Here is an 18810-nt window from a genome sequence, read left to right on the forward strand (position 1 = left end):
ATATTAATATATATTTATTAAACCAAAGCCGATCTAAAATACTAGAAAACCGACCAACTCGGGTTGAGTTTGATCAGATTGTTTATTAAAAAGTTAAAATATAAAAGATTTATATACTCTTATGTATTTCTATTCTTTAACTTTCTCTTAACAAAGCCCTATCGCACGGGTTCCCGTCACCATGCCTCTCCTTGCTTCATTATCCCCACCTTGCATTCTCTTTAACTTTCTCTCCTCTCCCTTTCCCACCACTCCCATTAAGCCATGTCACCCAACTACCTAAAAATATTCCTACGATCTCTCTCCTAAGGTATCTAATTTAAACCAATAGGAAAGTATCATGTTGCCCCACTCCCTAATCAATTCCTAAACTGCATCCCCCCTAATCTATATCCACTCTCCCTCATTTAAAATATTCATATTAATTAATAAATAGTTAAATATGGTTAATATTTAATCCCATCCATATTCAATGAGTATTAAATAGTGTTATTACCAAAAGTTAATAAATATGGTTAGTAAATTACCAAAAATTAAATATTCTTATTAGTACGGTTAGTAAATTACCAAAAATTAAATATTCTTATTAGTATGGTTAGTAAATTACCAAAATTTAATAAATATTGTTATTAATTAACTCATTAACAAAAGTTTATAGAAATTGAAAACTCTTTAACTAATTTCTATAAAACTGAGAATTATATTTAACAATTATCAAAAAGTATAAAATTTTAGTTATTGTTATTATTATAATTAATAACCAAATACAAATGGGGGAACAAAATATTATAATATTAGAAAATGAAATTATTAATTAATTTATATTGAAAAATAAATGATAAACTAGTGTAATTTTGTTAGTAAACTACCAAATAAAAATATATATTTAATAATAGTTAAAAAATTTTCAATAAATCCCTATAGTTACACAAATGCAATAAAATTTTCATAAAATAACATTTTTGAAAATAAAAGATATAAAGTATTTGAAAGTTTATTTAAAATGCATTAAATAATTATAAAAAAATTATTAAAATATTTTGGAAATTTTAAGAAAATTTATTACATTTGATAGATTATGGAAAACCATTGAAAAATTATGCAATTTTCATTGAAAATGATTGAAAATTATTAAAGATAAATGACTATGGGAAATGGAAAACTATAATTTGAACAAATAATCACACAAATTATTAAGATAAATTAGTATAATATTGGAAAAAGAAAATTATTGGTTAGTTTATATTAGAAATTATAAGATAAATTAGTATAATTCTGTAAATAAACCATTTAAAAAGAAAATAAATTATTTAATAAAAATTTAAATAAATTTGAATAAATTTTCAAAATTACACAAGTACAATAAATTTTCATAAAATTACTTTTTTGAATATTAAAGACAATTTAGTGTACTCTTAGAAATTTACCATGTGGTTGATACTCAATATATCATTTTGATCATTTCTATCATTAAATTGAATATTGGGTTGACGGGGATAGTGTTTTTAAAATTGGATCAAACCAGATGGTTAGACCAGAAAAATTGGGAATAGGACACCGTTTCACCTCAAAACCACTTTTTGTCCAAAAACCGTTTATTTGGTTAGCAAACTACTGACCTGGGCGGTCGAACCGTCAACCTTGACAATAGTTTTTGGCCTTTTTTGTTTTTCTAATTTTTTTTATCAGAGGAGGTCATCCGTTCAAACCGACCAGTCAAACCGTTCGACCCCAAAGCGGTTCCCTATCCGGTCCAATTTAAAAAACCTTGGACGGGGAGTGGGTGCCTTACCTTGAGCTTGGCTTGGTGTGCGGCATGGCCTGGCCCAAGGCCCGGCCCATGGACCAGCCCGATCCACGGCACGGCACGAGCCCGTGCGGGTTCGGGCCATGGGTCATGCCAAACCGACCCCCAAATTATCCTAGAGAAGGGAGGCACGGCCCGAGACACCTCGTGAGCCAGCACGGCACGACTCGCACTTTGCGCGGGCCACATGCGGGTCGTGTCGTGCCGACCCAACACGACCCAATTTACACCTCTACTTGAACATGCCCAGTACTGGGGACAGGGCATGGAAATTCGAGGATTCTCCATCCTTGATGAGGAGTGGGATGTCTTTTCTCTAAACACACCCTACATTGAAGAGTGGTTACCTTGCCCTAAACCCGCATGACACTGGGGACAAGGCAGGGATGAAGTAGAGTGTGTTGATTATAGCGCAGGGAAAGGGATGAGATGCCTTGCCCTGAATCCACCCTATTGTCATTCCTATATAATTGTTAATTATTAATAGAATTAATAAAAATATTAACTTTTATAGTTATTTTTATTTGTTTAAAGCTAATCAAAATTTCATTTAAAAATAATAAAAATTATTAATAAGATTAAACTTATTAAAAATGTTTGTTTATATTTAATTAACAATAATTATTTTTTATTAATCAACATTGAATAAAAATAAAATTATTAAATAAAGCGCTCTCCCTGAAACAGATTCGGACTCCCGTTGATACCTCAGTATGCCCAGCTCACCACCACTTCTTCTTGGGTGTATGTATGAAAGCTATCCGGTGGGCTAGCTCATCTTCACGTGGAAATAACCGGTGGGCCAGTGGGGCCCGGTGTTGGATCAAAGCTATGCACCTTTAATAGGATTTGAACAACCAGTCAACCACTTGCCAGGTTCTGGTTTCTACTTCCAACGCGTTCGGACAAATTCCTACAGCGCGACCTCTCTGGACTCTGGCTCTTTCTTGAGTTCTAAATGGACCGTCCAGACCACAGGACAATTCCACCAATGTTTTTTCCCGAGTCCTGGCTACCGCCTACCGCAGTACCGCCAATCGGTTGGACATAATACCGCTGCTGCACGAGTGCATGCTGCGGCAAGCGATAAAGAGCATTGGAATTCATATCAAAAATAGAAAAGGACAAATTTTTTAAATTACCTTTAAGATTTTATATGGTGTTTGAAAGTGTGGCGCTTATGGAAATTGATTTTCAAGAAAAAATGTTCATGTTTTTATGACCAGTATTTATAAAAAAATGTTTGTCATATATTAGTGAACAATATTATGATAAGGTATTTTTATATACTAACAGGTAAATACCACGTAGAATATACATCAGTCAATCATTAAAAGAAATGATTCATCGATTGGTCCTAATTTTTTAGGCATATCCGATTTTTTAATAATTGATTGAACTAAATAATGAATTATATAGGTGTTTATTGAAGTGCATATATGAATCCCATGTGGCATCGTTTTTTTTTGAAAAACGTCTACCATTCGAAACATCCTTTAAGTTCTTTTAATAATTGTCAAAAACCTTTTTTAGTTAACGTCCGCTAAAGATAGATGAAAAGACTACTTTATCCATTACAGTTCTTCAAATTTTTAAAATAAAAGAGAAAAAAGGGAGGAGAGAGAGATTATAGATCGAAAAAGGAAGGGAGTGTGTATCAGAGGTGCAACCATCGCTGGTGGACGGTAGAACAGCTTCTTCCCTCCATTTTATTACTCTATATTTTCTCTCTCTTGTGCTTATTTGGAAACAGAGAAGACTGGTCTGATTTATATAGAGTGACAAGTGATGAGAAACAGTAATGGTGTTTTTTGTTTTATTATTTATTTTTCCAATTATTGCAGACTATAGTGTTTCTCTTGAACTTCCCCTCTTCCCTCTCCCTATAATTATGTTCCCCGGTGCCGTAGGAGAACCGCCGGAACTGTAGAGGTCGGATGCGTGGGCGAGGTCATCAAACTCGAACACCTTTTGACGACCGGTTCTTCCTCATTTGCAAAGGCCAGGAGTGACCTGTTCTTCCTCGTCTCGAATTCCATGATGGGTGTAGTAGCAGGGTTCGACAACAGAGGTCGAAACCTGAGGGGATGGGTACACCGAGAAGCTGAGCTTGGATTTCTTGCCATAATCAACTAAGAGTAGATGACAGTGGATTCAAGATTCAAGAACACAGCAGGGGAATGTGCTTCGCCGGCCTATCTCGCCGAAAAACGTGTTGAAGGCATCATCTCCCCCCAACGGTATATTCGACTTTCTCGCGAAGAGATGGAGCGGCTTCAGATCTGTTTTCGGTTGTGTTGGCTGAAATGGACCATCAAAGGTTGTGATCAAGGTAATGCCCAAGTGATCTTTGCGTTGATCAGGTCGGAACAGCTCTTGGCTTCCGCGGCGAATTCAAAATAAAACCCACAACAAGAATGAAAAGAAAAGGTGATTAACAAAAATAACCTTTCTTCACTCTTTCATATCGTCCGAAAATCACATCCCTCCCTCTCTATAAAAGCTTCTGAGTGCGAGGTTGTTTCATGGGGTTACCCAAGTACCCACTCCATGCCCCCGAACAGTGTTTTTCTTCCTGACCCTGTGATCAAAATCCTGGCTATAAAAGTCTAATACCCTTTCGACCTTTTCCCTCTTCATTGCTTCATTGCTTCATTGCTTTTCTGCCGTGTTCGTTACCAACATATTCTCGCCAGGAAAGCCACTATGTCCACTTTACGTGTCAATATAGTATGTTCCGACTCAACCATGGCCACCCGCGCGGCAACGGCACTGACATGTATTTTCTGACTCAACCAGGATCTGATTTCACTACCCATCGTTTTTTCCGAGATTACGGCATGTTTTTGTGCCATGTACGCATTTGTGCCCAGATTTAGTCCCCTTTTCATCGGAAGGTTTTAGGCAGGACCACCTGAGTTACGGTTCTGTTTCTTCGAGAATAAGGTGGATTCCGGTGGCGGGGAGGAAGACAGATATAGAGATGGAGTGGATTTAGATAAGAGGGTATTTTAAGAATTTTAAAAAAATATATATTAATTATGTGACATTAATGTGACGGAAAGAAGGGTATTCTAAGATAATTGTCAAAAAATTCAAAATATTTAAAAATAATATATAAACAGTAAAGTTAAAACTAGTTTATTAGCTAAACTATAAAGATAATTTAAAAAAAGGTAAATTTTTTTAAACTACTCTTATAATTTAGTTAACTGTTTAAAAATTGACTAATACTATCCTATTATTTCTTATTTCTGTTCTGACAATCTACCCGTTAGTATTTAGTCAAAACCTGTACACACGTGATACCACGTCACATTTAAATTTTTTTAAAATCCAATATTACCCTCATCCTCTTCCTCTCGACCTAACACCCCCTTCCCTCCTCCGACCTCTCTCTTCCCTTTATCTTCCTCCGACCATCTCCGTCAACACAAAATCGGTTCACAAATCAACATTCTTATCAAGATCAATCCTCCATTGAGCTCCCGAGCTAACAAACTCTCCCCTCTCTCTCTCTCTCTTTCTCTCTTTTCACCTCCTTCGCCCAACGAAGCCACCATCGCCATCTAGGGTTTTTGAACCTCACTAACCAGAGTCTTAAGGGCCAAAGAGCCACGGTTCGCCGTAGAACTGACAATAACGAAGACAGTCTTCCTGTGATTGTCATCACCATCCATTTCTAGGGTTTTCGCAGGGCTTCGTAGAGGATATTATTGTCAATTGAGTAGAAGGAAGAAGCCAAAGGGAACGCAGAACCCGAAGCGGGTCAAGACCAAGAAGACCAATTGCTAGGCAGCATTCTCTTGACCTTCCGATTTGCCTTCTTTAGCCAATTTCAGAAGGGGCACCACTCCACCTTCATCGATTATGAGCTTATATCTATCGTTGTCGCGGACGAGCGATACGAGAGAGGTGGCCGCATCAGATCTATCATCAAGAGATCCCGTATAGAGGGTAACGATCTGTTCCCAAATAAGTAGAGGATGGGATCGTTAGCAGCGATCGAAAGAAGGCCGAGATACTCGTCGTCACGGTCATCTGCGGAAGCAGAGATGTGGAGGAGCCAAGATACATCGTCAATGGAATTTTCGAGCTGAGAGGACATTTTCTTGAAGGCAGCAGCGGGAATAACGGTGAAGACGCACTTCATGAGCCCATTATGAGACGAGTGAGAGAGCAAGAGTTAGGGAGACGGAGAGCAGAAAAAGAGACGGATCTCTGGGTTTCGAATGGCTTCGAGGAACCAGAACAAACCCCCTCTACCCAACGCTACTCCTTGAAGTCCTTCTAATGTAAGGTTTTATTTGCCTCCCTCCGTGTAATTTTCCTTGTTCTCTCTCTCTCGTCCCCTGCCTCTTTGCATCAACGAACCGCCGCTGCAACTCTTAGCAGCGGTGGCATCTTTGGTTCTTACAAATTTTGGTTTTACTACACCTGGTCGAGCCGAAGTTCCGTTTGCTGGTTTGGACATCATTCTCCTATTCATATTCTCAATCGAACGGGCATGCATCACCGGCAGCTGCAGCGAGCAGAGATCGGTGGTCATTGGCGGCCACTCAGCCATGGTAAGTAAACCCGCACATAAGGAATAAAAAAGTAACTCTGCCCTTTGAGTTAAAGGGTAAAACGGACATTTTAAACTTTTTGTTCATGTTTAACGATACCGATCATACTTAGACAATTGTAAAAACAATAGGGATTGCGTCAGTCAAATTTCAAATAACAAAAGTATAGTTAATCAATTAACTAAACATAATTTAAAAAAATTATCTTTTAAAAATTCGTCCAACAGAAAAAGTTCAAATACCAACAGCACGAGGTGCCACTGCTTTCTCCATATGGTACAATCATAAGATTGCTTTCACATCAGATTACTATTTGATTTACGCAAGTTTGGGAGTACTTATTTAAAAAATAAGTGTTTATTCTAAAGCGGTGAAAAAATACTTATTTCAAATAGAGAGAATATTAGATATTTTCAAAATGATGTGGTGAATTAAGATAGGCGAAAAATGAAATAAACTCTTACTTTCTGAATGGATTTCTCAAATAAACTTCGAGAAGTAAGTAATTATTCGGATTTATTTTTCAAATACCAATAAATGATTATTGATGTGGTCTCGACTCAAAATAAATGATTATTGGAATATATACGAATTTTTAAACATTCCCAAATTTGGCACCTGCATTTTAGGCATTTAGCCCACCGTTTTATCTTTTGTTTTGTAAGAAACAGGAGAAGCTGAAGGCGGCTGAACACAGGAAATTAGGAAAATCTCTCCCTCGCTCGCTCGCTCCCGCCTACATAAATACCACGACACTGGTTAATTTCTAGCAATTAACCGTTCAATTCCATAATACGAAATGGGTATTTCTTGGATCATACTCTTCTTTGGGATTCTCTTCTTGGTTTGCAGCAGCTTCGCCGAGGTTGTAACCATCGATGTCCACGCGGCTAAGGATCTCCTCCGTTCTCGCCACCACCGCTATCTAGACGTCAGGTTGGTTGCTGGGAACGCCCTTTTCTCTTCTCGTCTTCCTTGACGAAGCTGTTCGATATTTCTACAGATTTTCTTTTTTTCTTTTCTGGTCTTTCTCCCTCTCTTTTTCAATGCTGAGGGTTTCGTTGTTCGTATTAACAGGACAACGGAAGAGTTCAACAATGGTCATGTGGATGTGGAGAATCCTTTGAACATTCCTTATATGTTATTCACCGCTGAAGGTACCTTTGTTTTGTTTTTCATGGTTAATTCTTTTTTTCCTGTTTTTCTTTGATCTTGTCTGAAAATGAATTTCATTTTATTTTGCTGATCCAAATGCAGGCAGAGTAAAAAATCCTCATTTTGTGGAGCAGGTTTTGGCAGCTTGCAGTAAGGATGATCATCTCGTTGTGGTAATCCCCTTTCTCTTTTATTGGTTTATATCTGGGATCAATTCCAAACTCTGTCTCATAATAATCCAGTGGAATCAATTCCAGACTCTGTCTCATAATAATCAAGTGTCTAATAAGCATCGGGGTCCAGTGATACTGAAATTTAGCAAATTTTCCAGTTTGGAATTAGAAAAGATACATTGAAACAAGAAAGTTTAAACCGCGAATTTGTTTTATAAAGCAAAGAGGAATGTAAAAAATTGTTAGACGAAATGGGAATTCCATTCTCATTTCTGCTGGAATGACATTTCCCAATTGAGGTAATGGTCATTCACTCCCCTTCCCTCTCATTTCAGCTTATTCCAATTCTGATTTCTATTTCTGAACCAAACACACTATAAAAATAGGCCATTGCGATCCAACTTCAAGGGACTGTGAATCAAACAGACCCATAGTTTATTATATAGTTTATTAATGGCATCATCCGGTTGAATCTGTGAAGGGATGTCTAAGTGGGGTGCGGTCACTTCATGCGTCAACTGAACTTATCAAAGCTGTAAGTTGATTATTTCTTTTCTTGTTGTTCTTGTGAACAAGTTTATTTTGTTTTTCCATACCAATGGGTGCATTTATTTACAATATTATAGAGATAGAAGAAATCATGTGCTCTGTCCAATACAGGATTTCAAGCATGTCAGCAACATGGGAGGGGGTTATACTGCATGGGTTGAGAAGGGGTTTGCTGTGAAAAAACCCAAAGAAGAGCTGTGACGATGGTATCAATAAGTTGCTACTTTCATTTTGTTCAGGCGGGTAGTCACAACTTAGAAGTCTTGTTGTTTTATGTACTAATCTACTGTTGGTGCAAACTCATTTGTATAGCGATAAATTCAACAAGAGAAAAGTTATTTAGCAAAATGCAGCTGCCATTTCTCAATTTTTCTTAGGTCCCTTTAGTAGTAAGTTACTTACCCTGTTAAATGCAATTATCTGGGTAAGTATTTCCTGGGAAACACTTATCCGTGTAAGTGTATTTATCATGTTCTTTTATTTTCCTGGTAAATAAGGCAATGATCATTTTAGCCATAAGAATACATTATTAGAAGGGGTAGTTTTTTCTCGATCAAGTATTGACAACTTTCCCCCCAAAGTGAGAAAGCTATTTACCCACATAAATATGAAAAAAGAAGATGAGATTCTTGGTCAATGGGAACCAAAATCTCATTGACCAACTTTCCCCCCTCTCAAAATCCCAAAAAAAATGCCCCATTGGTTACAATATACTATTTACAAGATACCACTTATGAATTCCTAGAACCATGCCTTTCTAAAACCCCATCTGATTTTCTAACTGAACAGGCCTTCCTTGATATGATAGAATTCTTTAGACCTAAAGTATATGGACATTCTTTAACATTGGCCCACCAGTTCTTAATAGTTAAAATTGCTCAGTTAGATGGTGGCCTTGAGCTTTAGCTTAGATGTGAAAATTTACAAAAGAAGGAATTAGCTTCTTATACAGCTGATTCTTTCTCGTCTTTTTCTTCTTCTTCTTTTTTTAAATTTGGTAAGGATAAAGCTGCTGCTTCTATGGTCACTGATAAAAAGAAAGAGAAAGCATCAAGAGAAAAAGAGTGTTGGAGCCTGGATGTGCATTTGCGTACACAAAGATGGCAATGGCTATTGGTTGATGTGATCAAACAATTGAGCCCCGCATATAGAGGGAACCTTATAGTCTTTGTTTTTTTTTGCCTCTCTCGCTCTAAGGATAACATTGATGGAAACATAATTTGATTCTTTTAGAAACAACCTTTAACACATGCATTTTTAAGGTCCGCCTATTTTAACCATAAATAATTAGTCTCAAATAACAATTGTATAATTTATATTGATAAATCCAAAACATTTTCAGATATAAAGCAATGATACCAAACACAATCTTAATTCTTGAAGGATGAGACAGGATTAACGAATCCATCACCATTGGCATTTTCTGTTTTCAATCCCCAGGTGCTGGGCCAGACAAGCCCAAACATAAATCAGTCTATGTCTAATTACATTTTATTATATTTTATATATCTATACTATCTATAAAAGAGTGAATTCCCCCTTTTTTCTGGAATTTTCATTAGACGTTTTCTACCCTTTTTTTTGTTTAAGCACACAGTGGGTATAAAAAGAGCATATATGTCCTTTACTCTCACTTTGGAAATTGCCCACTCATAACTGTTCAGAAACTACCCACTTACAAGTTATAACCGTTTAGAAACTGCCTATGAATTATGAATAGTTTTGTTTTAGAATTACTGCCACGTGCAAATGCACATAATCCAAGGTGTCACAAGGTGTTTTGAAATAGTGACCTTTTATCTTGGGATGAAATGCAGTAATCCAAGGTGTCACAAAATTGTGGACTTAAATAAATGCATACCTTTAATCATATTAAAAAAACTAGCGAAAAGTAGAGACAAATCCATTTCCAACAACGATCACCAAGATAATGTTTTAAACCGACGCCATTTTTCAAGTTGCCATTTTCTTGAGAAAATGATGTTGCATTGATATAGAAAACGACATTTTTTTTTGTTTGTGATCATTGCTACCATCTAGGCATTTTTCAATGCCACACACACCAATAAACCATTGCTAGCAATGGTATACAAATGAGATAACTCCAAAACTGCATTTTTCCTTATTTCCAAGATGTGGTTTAAAAAATATTTTTCAAAAAAACACCCAATCATGCAATGCTACACCTTATTGTTTTGGTTAGTATATTAGGTAGTATAAAAACAAAGGTTCATGTAGAACTTTTCAATGAATAACTTGATTGTGTAGGAGCAATTGATGGAATACACACTAGCAACATGTTCATTTGGTTTAAAATCTACTTATGCCTTGCCTAAATGGGAAAGTGTAGCATCAAATTCTTGTATGTTGAGGTCTGCTCTCACTAGAGAATACAAACTTGAGGTGCCTGAAGGTAGTAACCCAAATCAATTAGTTTTTACCATTTTTGTTATAGGCAATGTTGTTAAAAGAGTTTATCAATAGGTAAATTTTACCTTGTGGATGTAGGGTTCACATTGAAAGCTGGTTTCATTGCGCCATATAGAAACAACTGATATCATTTAAAAGAATGGGGTTCATGCCAACTTGAAACTGCTAAGGAGCTATTTAATCTTCATCATTCTTCATTAAAAAATGTGATTGGATGAATATTTGAGAGTGTTAAAGTAGCAGTTTCCTATCCTTGTGCTTATGCAACATTATTCATTTGAAACACAAGTTAAGATTGCACATGCTTGTTGTATCTTACACAACTACATGATGGGTGTGAATCCATATGACTTTATTATGAGGCAATATGATCAAGAAGCAGGAAATAGAGGATTAGAAGAAGTTAATGAAGATGGTGTTGAACCCGAGGAAGAGGATGATAAGAGACAATTAAGAAGACCTTCACATCGTTTAAGTATGAATGAGACAATGAGACAAGAAACTCGCTTGAGAGAAAAATACAAATAAAAATGTGGAGGATTACCAATTACAACACTCTCGAAGTAGGAGTTAATTTCATTTTCGTGATTTAAAAATGATATTATGTAAACAATGACAACTATCACATTATCTTTGTTAGAAAATCATTGTTTTGTCTATTGTATTATGTTTATTATATGTTTATTATGTCTTAGATATGGAAAGACGGGAATCAAGAAGTCAGAAGCCTAACATGATTTGGACCCTAGAAATGGACGATTGTCTAATTGAGGCACTTGTCCAACAAGTACATCTTGGGAACAAATTTGATAAGAGTTTCAAGGGCCCTGCTTATAAAGTTGAAAGTAGAGCAATTGGTTCTAAATTTGGGGTTGATTGTAGTGTTGATCATATTAAGAATCGCTGAAGACTATAAAAAAAGAAATTGCCACATTAAAAGTTATTCTTAATCAAAGTGGCTTTAGTTGGAATGATCAAACACGTACAATAGATGTTGAACCTAAAGTTTGGAATTCTTATGTTAAGGTATGTGATTTTAACTAATGCTTGGATTATGTTTCTTTTGTTATTATTGTATAATGTGATGAACTGACTTCTTTTTTCATAGTCTCATTTGGAGGCAAGATAGTATTGTAGGAAAAAAAAATTGATAACTACAATGATTTGGCACTTGTTTGTGGAAATGATTAAGTTACCGGGGGTGGAGCTTTTTCTACAATGGAATTGAACCGACGTGAAGCAACTTCAACCTCTATAACTCATGGTAGGGGTGAGTATTCGGTTTTTCGGTTCAAAACCAAACTGAAAAAACCAAAATTTCAAAAACCGATTTAGTTATAGAACAAACCGAATCGAAATCGAAATGCTTGAAAACCGAATAAACTGAACCGATTTTTTTTTTTTGTTATTTCAGTTAAAATTGAAATATTTTGTTTTGTTATTTAATAAACACCTTTCGATAAATATAGTATATGGGCAATTAAATGTGTCCTAGAAATCAAACAAAAATGATTAAAATATAGTTTCTGAAAAGATCTGGGTTTGGAATCTTTATTTTTATCAAGTATTAACCATTTTTTATGCTTAAAATGGAATCCATCCTCCTATAGTCCTACGAAAAATTATTCATCTGCTCTTTTAAGCAATCCAAATTACACACTTGTCAACCTGGACCCTATCCCTAAGTCCCTGATCAAGTGACCAATGTTAAATAGTAACAGAAGAACCATTTCAAATTACTAGGGTGCCCCACCAATCTCAAAAAAAGTGAGAGAAGATAGATACTGTCATACTGGATAGAGATGGATCTACTGTGATTTCTCTCTCTTTCTCTCTCTCTCTCTCTCTCTCTCTCTCTCTCTCTTTCTATATATATATATATATATATATATATATATATATATATTTTAAAGACTAGAGAACGTCGATTAAGCTTGAAACACAAGCAATTGTTGCACGGTGACATATACAAGAGAAGAGAATGGGAAAAGAATTAACATAAAAAGTGGGAGCAACTGAGAAAGGAAGTAGACCATTGGGGAGTGGGGACCAATCAACTCCACTCTGGACTCTAGAGTCTGTATTCTCTAATGGCAAGAGGAAAAGCATCTAATTTAACTTCTATAGACTATAGTAGGTTTTTTAAGATGCAGATGCACTATGAATGTTGTAAAAAGAAAGATCATAGAAAATGGAAATTGACAAGCTTCTTTTGTTTGGCAATCCAAAATGAAGAGGGTCCAATCCAACAAGCTTTTTTTTTTCTTGAAACTGTTAAAAGTAACACGAGAAGAATGCATTCACTCATTGTGAATGCAGATGCATAGAACGGCACCCCAATCCCCATATGCATTGCCATAAAAAATTTTGCCTTGTGAATTGTAATGCATCATGGGGTGAGAGATACAATTTTTCCACTTCCTTTGGAGTCCATCCAAGGTATTAATGACTTCATTGACAACTTCCCAACAGAAGAAACATACTTTCATACCTTCATACTTGTTGGCCATTATTCACTATGTTTCTCAATTTCTGATACTTTCATTGATTGCAACATATATGTACCATATGTGGGATAGTGTTTTTCATCTCCATGTGCCACACACTTTGCATACTATACTTCATTAAGAAGTAAGGAGAGGAATAAAGACTATATAAACTAATTTCACTACATCTAGCATTCTAATGTTTTGGTAACATGAAAAAAGAAGTATTTGTGGTAAGTTCAAGTGTTCAACAAAAAAAAGTTAAGAGAGCTTAAAATAACAACATAGTAGGTTTCCAAAACTTCAACCACTAGGTCCACTATAGTATTTCCAATTTTCCACAAAGACTTTGCCTCCCACCTGCTATATCTATTTGAAAGAAAAGCCACTTGTTAGAAAATTAAGGTGAGTAAATACAAAATAGTCCAACATACAATATAAGCATGGATATTAAAAACTTACCTAAGATGCCAAGAATAAGCATAGGAATGAATTTAATAATCAAATATCAACCACTATTCTTTGCTCTGATGCACTCTTTGGTAAATCCAGAAGGGAAGAAAAAAATGTATCAATTAATCATTTATGAAGACTAAACAAATATCAATTTATCATTAGAAATGACATATGAAACTTAAATAAAAAAAAGAGTATTACCATTTTCAAATTTGTTAATCTCTTCTAAATCTTCTTCAACATTAATTGCATGTATCGATGATCAAATCCAATTTCGAGTACATATAAGTGCTTCTGCTATCTTAAGTGTCAAAGAGCTCCTAGATGCATCAAGCACTCATCCTCTAGTGCTAAAAGTGAACTCAAAAGCAACTTTAGAAATGGGAACTGTTAATACACCACGAGCCATCTGTGAAAGTATAGGGAATTTGGGACTGTTAACTTTCCACCATCTTAAAAATATCAAAGTCATCATTACCTTGTCCATGTTTAGTATCTTCATTCAAATATTTATCCAACTCTGATTTAGCATCTCCCCCTCTACTTACTGACTTGTACTTCTTAAATTGAGACATCGTCAATATCTTTTTTGCTTGTGATTGTTGGGGTTGCTCACTCTCTATTTCACTTAAAATTGAACATTTGACATTTTCAATAGTTTGTCCACTTCCACTTTGAGGTGCAAACATACTCTTATATTCATTATACAACTCATACAAGGCTTCCCTGACTCTTTTTGCAAATTCATGACCCTTGGCACATTGATAAGTTTCATTAAGTACAAACTCCACATACTCTAATTTGTGCCGAGGGTCTAACACAATTGTAATATAGATCAATTTATTCATCTTTTCAATGTTTCCCCAATACTTATCGTACTTTCCTTTCATCCTCTTTGCCATCTCCCTTAAATTTTTGTCATCACTGTTTACCCATTTTTGCAAAAGGCACTTAACTACATTAATTTCATGGACAAAGTTGTTTGATGTGACATACAAGGAGCCTGAAACCCGTACTATGAGGTTATAAAAATATTGTAAAAATAGCACTAGCCTCCTAACATTCTCCCAATCAAAACAAGTAGGAATCCCATCCTCCATCTCAAATTCACTTCTAAACTGAGAATCATGATCCTCAAACCTCTCAAAGACTCTTTCAAACTTTTGAGCTGCATCTAACATTAGGTATGTTGAATTCCATCTAGTACTAACATTTAAATACAACAAACTCTTACTTTGAATCTTTTCAACCTTAACAAATTCTTTAAATTTTTGCAACCTAGCCGAAGATTGTCTCACATATCTCACAGCCTCCCGAGCACAACTAATAGATTTACCCATTTCTTTCAAGCCATCATTTACAACTAGATTTATAATGTGTGCAATGCACCTCATATGAAGCAATTTCACATCTAGAATATAAGTTTCCCAATTAGAAATTTTCCTTTTCAGGTATGTAATTGCAACGTTATTGGAACTTGCATTGTCAACTGTAATAGTAAAGACTTTATCAATCTCCCACTCAATCAAACATTTTTCCACCGCCTTACCAATGGCCTCTCCTCTATGACTAGAAATTGGACAAAAGTTAAGAACATTTTTATTCAATTTCCAATCATTATCAATAAAGTGGGCCATTAGACACATGTAGTTGATTTTTTGCAAAGAAGACCATGTGTCTGTAATAAGACAAATCCTTTGGCATGATTTTTTTAGGAATTTCTTTAACTCCAATTTCTCATCTAGGTACAATTAGTAATAATCTCTAGCAATAGTCCACCTAGATGGAATCCGAAACCTAGGACAAGAAAGTATCATAAACTTTTTAAAGCCCTCACCATCCACAAAGTTGAATGGAATCTCATCAACAATGAACATCTCAGCTAAGCCCTTTCTAATGGCCTATTGGTCAAACTTCCAACAACTAAGGGAATTCATCTTCTCAGTGTTTTCACCCTCCCCCTCCCTTGAGGTTGATTTCATATTTATCTGTGATTGTTTTGCCTCTAAGTTATAGGGGTTTTTCGTACGTATGTTCATGTGGTTCCTTAATGAGTCTGTCCCATTTCTCTAGTCATAACAAAATTCTCTATCAAAGTAGTTGCACTTACCTTTTACTTCACCATTATCTGAGATAAATTTTGAAAAGTGATCCCATACTTCTTATCTTGGCTTCATCGCTTTTCTTTTTCCTTTAGCAACTACATTCATCAAATCCATTTGGTCTCCAGTTTGTTGTGACATCTAAAATCACAATTCACAAAGGATAAGATATATCATATATGCTAAAACTAACAAATAAATGGAATAAAATACTTGAACATCTACAATCATAATTCACTTAAGAAACAAAAAGAGAATCCAATTCCCAATCCCTATCAAGATAAAAACAACAATTTAAAATGAAAACTATGTAGATTGCAGCCACAAAGTGGAAGAAATAGAAAAAATAATTTAAAAATGTAATAAAAATGAGAAGTTTTTTTCACTCTCTTTGATATCTTTTATTTTATTTTCTTGTGAAAAGGTGTAGAATGTACTCAAAGTAGATGAAAGAAATAGAGAAATCCAAATTAGATTTCCAACTAGGCAGTCATGCATGGCTGCAAATAGATGGAATCATGGAATATTGAAATTGAATTCAAATGGGTATAATTCATTAATTCAGAGAAATCCGAATTGGATTTCCAACATATACATAACAAAACATGGATTCAAATTTCAAATTCCATTTATTGTTTATGTATCCAAATTCATGTTTCTGAATTTTGATTCCATTAATTATTATTTGATTTAAAACTTAACAAATCTATATAAATCTACACAATTATTATTTGATTTAACTTAAACGAATCATGTTCAAATTTGAATAAGATTAAACTCCAATCCAAGTATCCAACCACTCATTTATTTGCTGGCAATGTACATGTACAACATAAATACAACAAACAGTAGCAGTGAAGGAAAACCTTGAAAAGAACAGTACAACAAACAATACAATTTGGAATCTAATTTGGCTTGATTTAAACCTCAATTACGTAATACTAATAGACCAGGCTGCTTCTTTCCTTTATTTTTCTTTGTGGTTTGAAAATTGGGTGGACCAATGCTCGACTAATTAATAAATAATAAGGTTGAGAAGTGATTTTATCCCAAACAACTATTATTTCATGGATTGTTAGGAACAACCGAACAAATTTGTCTTTGAAAACATCTTGCTTGATCCATGAACTTCCATTATTCTATGCAATAGGTACTGACCGGAAGGAGAGAAGGAAAAGTTATGCAATAGGTTGTGTCTTGGTTGTTTGTTTATTTTGGATAGTGTGGTCACTGTGGTGTAATAATGAGGAGTGAGGAAGATCCGAAGATGCACTGAAACTGATGCTGTGATGCAGAGCCTGGAGTGAGACAAGGAAAAGTCAAGGGCCCATTGCAAAGTGAAGACAAGGACTGAAGGAACTCAGGAAGTGCATAACCGAGCAAGTCTTCATGTCTTCTCAGACTCTCAGTCAGTCTGTGATTGTGTTCTATCAAAAACAGAGAAGAAGAAGAAGAAGAAGAAGAAGAAGAAGTCGAGACTTGAAGGAGGCTGGGACTGGGACTCTGGTCTCTCATCTCTGGACTTTTAAAGAAGAAGAAGAAGAAGAAGAAGAAATTAGTTTTGGAGTTACCTGGCACCCGCCGGAGAGCCGGTGAAAAAGAAGAACCGAACTGGTGAATGGTGATCTCTGATCTGGTCTTCTGTTCTGTGCCTGTGTAGTGTCTAGTGTCTAGTGTCTACTGTGGTCTCTACTAGACTGCTATGGAGTCTGGAGTCGAGTCTCTATAGTCTGTACTTTGCAAGCTGACTCTAGTGTTGTGGAAGGCAGAAGACGAAGAGTCAAAGGAAGTTTAGACTCTCAAGTCTTTCCTGTTTTAGTGTTTTGTTTTCCACTTTTCCAGTCCACTACTTTCGTAACTAATACAAAATCAATTATGATTGTTTAGAACTTTAGATTTTACTTTAGAAAGTAGAAACTTTTAAACTTCTAGTTTTAGTCTTTAAGTCTTTTACGTTAAGCCTTAATAAGGAAATTTGGATATAGCCAATTAGCTAAATACATGATACGTCTCAAGTCTTGCTCTTGTCGTATAAGTATAAATAATATTAGTAATATATAATTATAAAATTAATTCGGTTAATTCGGTTAACCGATTTAGTAAACATGCTAAATGAAACCGACCGAACAACCGAATAAACCAAACCGATTCAATCGAAACCGAAATTTCGGTTTGGTTTTTCGATTTTAACCAAATTGTGCTCACCCCTAACTCATAGTACTGATAGTCAGGTTTCCACACCCTCAGATGACATTGATGATGAAATTGGAGACTCCTCACTACGAGCAGGAGCAATAGATCTACCATTGCCATCAAAAGGAAATTGGAAATTAAAGAAAAACTTGGAGAGGTTGCAGAAAATTTGGTAAAACTTGCAAAGGCTGTTGAATGTGGATATGACTTGTTTGATAGAGATACTCTCTTCTGATATGTTATGAGCTTGGAGGGAATATCTACATCATTTTTGTTAAAGGCATTTGATTTTTTATCAAATGACCAGTTTCATGCCTTGACATTTTATGTGATTATGCTAGAATTGAGGAAGGATTGGTTGATCATGAAGTTAGGAGACCCACTTTGATGTTAGCATTCCATAATTGATATGGGCCTATCAATTATGGAATGCTAACCTTTTACCTCCATCACCGTTTTGATGTTAGCCTCTTTAGGTGATGGAGGGTTCCAACCTTTTACCTTGTAATTTGACATGATAATTTTGGTAAACCTTTTTTAATGGTTTGAACTATGTTTTATGGGCATTTTATTTGATTGACTAGGTATGACAATTTTGATATACTTCTATATAAATATTGATATGCATTTTCTTGTCCTTTTGGAATTGATATTAGTTGAATAAATGGCATATATTTCATGATTATTAATTTTTCATATATTTTCCTTGCCTCACCAAACAAGAAAAATTTAATTTTCCTTACCTTTTCCATTGGTTAACCAAACAATGGATAAGGAAAATTTTTATCTTCCCTTCCTTTCCTTTCCTTTCCCTTCCCTTCATTTCCTTCAAACCAAACACAGCCTTAAAGAGTGCCTTGTCGCAACCCTTTGAGTGTAGGTAGAACCTCG

General features: G+C 35.3%; 2 protein-coding genes across 6 annotated transcripts; one reads left to right on the plus strand and one right to left on the minus strand.

Moving 5' to 3' along the window:
• Positions 1–3440: 3440 nt before the first annotated feature.
• LOC104604230 (thiosulfate sulfurtransferase 18-like) lies at positions 3441–8619 on the plus strand. Of its 4 annotated transcripts, XM_088890825.1 has the most exons (7): positions 3441–3492; positions 3718–6375; positions 7041–7311; positions 7453–7532; positions 7633–7703; positions 8185–8238; positions 8364–8619. In XM_088890825.1, exons 3-7 carry the CDS (start codon positions 7175–7177, stop codon positions 8451–8453), a joined length of 432 nt encoding a protein of 143 aa, XP_088746951.1. In that variant the 5' UTR covers positions 3441–3492; positions 3718–6375; positions 7041–7174; the 3' UTR covers positions 8454–8619. The 4 variants fall into 4 exon arrangements, with proteins under 4 accessions (XP_088746951.1, XP_010266802.1, XP_010266801.1 ...); XM_010268500.3 differs by lacking the exon at positions 3441–3492 and having other exon boundaries at positions 3558–6375; positions 7047–7311; XM_010268499.3 differs by lacking the exon at positions 3441–3492 and having other exon boundaries at positions 3644–6375.
• Positions 8620–13150: 4531 nt separating this feature from the next.
• LOC104604370 (zinc finger BED domain-containing protein RICESLEEPER 2-like) lies at positions 13151–17500 on the minus strand. Of its 2 annotated transcripts, XR_016077869.1 has the most exons (3): positions 17298–17492; positions 15735–15867; positions 13151–13537 (listed from the first exon to the last, which is right to left on the minus strand). XR_016077869.1 is itself a non-coding variant. In XM_010268670.2 (2 exons), exon 2 carries the CDS (start codon positions 15268–15270, stop codon positions 14062–14064), a length of 1209 nt encoding a protein of 402 aa, XP_010266972.2. In that variant the 5' UTR covers positions 15271–15867; positions 17298–17500; the 3' UTR covers positions 13151–14061. The 2 variants fall into 2 exon arrangements, 1 of the variants encoding a protein (XP_010266972.2); XM_010268670.2 differs by having other exon boundaries at positions 13151–15867; positions 17298–17500.
• Between the last annotated feature and the right edge of the window lie 1310 nt (positions 17501–18810).

Source organism: Nelumbo nucifera, chromosome 6, assembly GCF_055504915.1.
Source record: "Nelumbo nucifera cultivar China Antique chromosome 6, China Antique-T2T, whole genome shotgun sequence".
NCBI classification, from domain to species: Eukaryota; Viridiplantae; Streptophyta; class Magnoliopsida; order Proteales; family Nelumbonaceae; genus Nelumbo; species Nelumbo nucifera.

Bases quoted from the DNA above. Each gene is read 5' to 3' on its own strand.
- LOC104604230 (XM_088890825.1), top strand. From the start codon at position 7,175: ATGGGTATTTCTTGGATCATACTCTTCTTTGGGATTCTCTTCTTGGTT. The intron at 7,312-7,452 runs GTTGGTTGCTGG...TCGTATTAACAG, and splicing joins CACCGCTATCTAGACGTCAG to GACAACGGAAGAGTTCAACA. The intron at 8,239-8,363 runs GTAAGTTGATTA...TGTCCAATACAG, and splicing joins CAACTGAACTTATCAAAGCT to GATTTCAAGCATGTCAGCAA.
- LOC104604370 (XM_010268670.2), bottom strand. From the start codon at position 15,270: ATGTGTCTAATGGCCCACTTTATTGATAATGATTGGAAATTGAATAAA.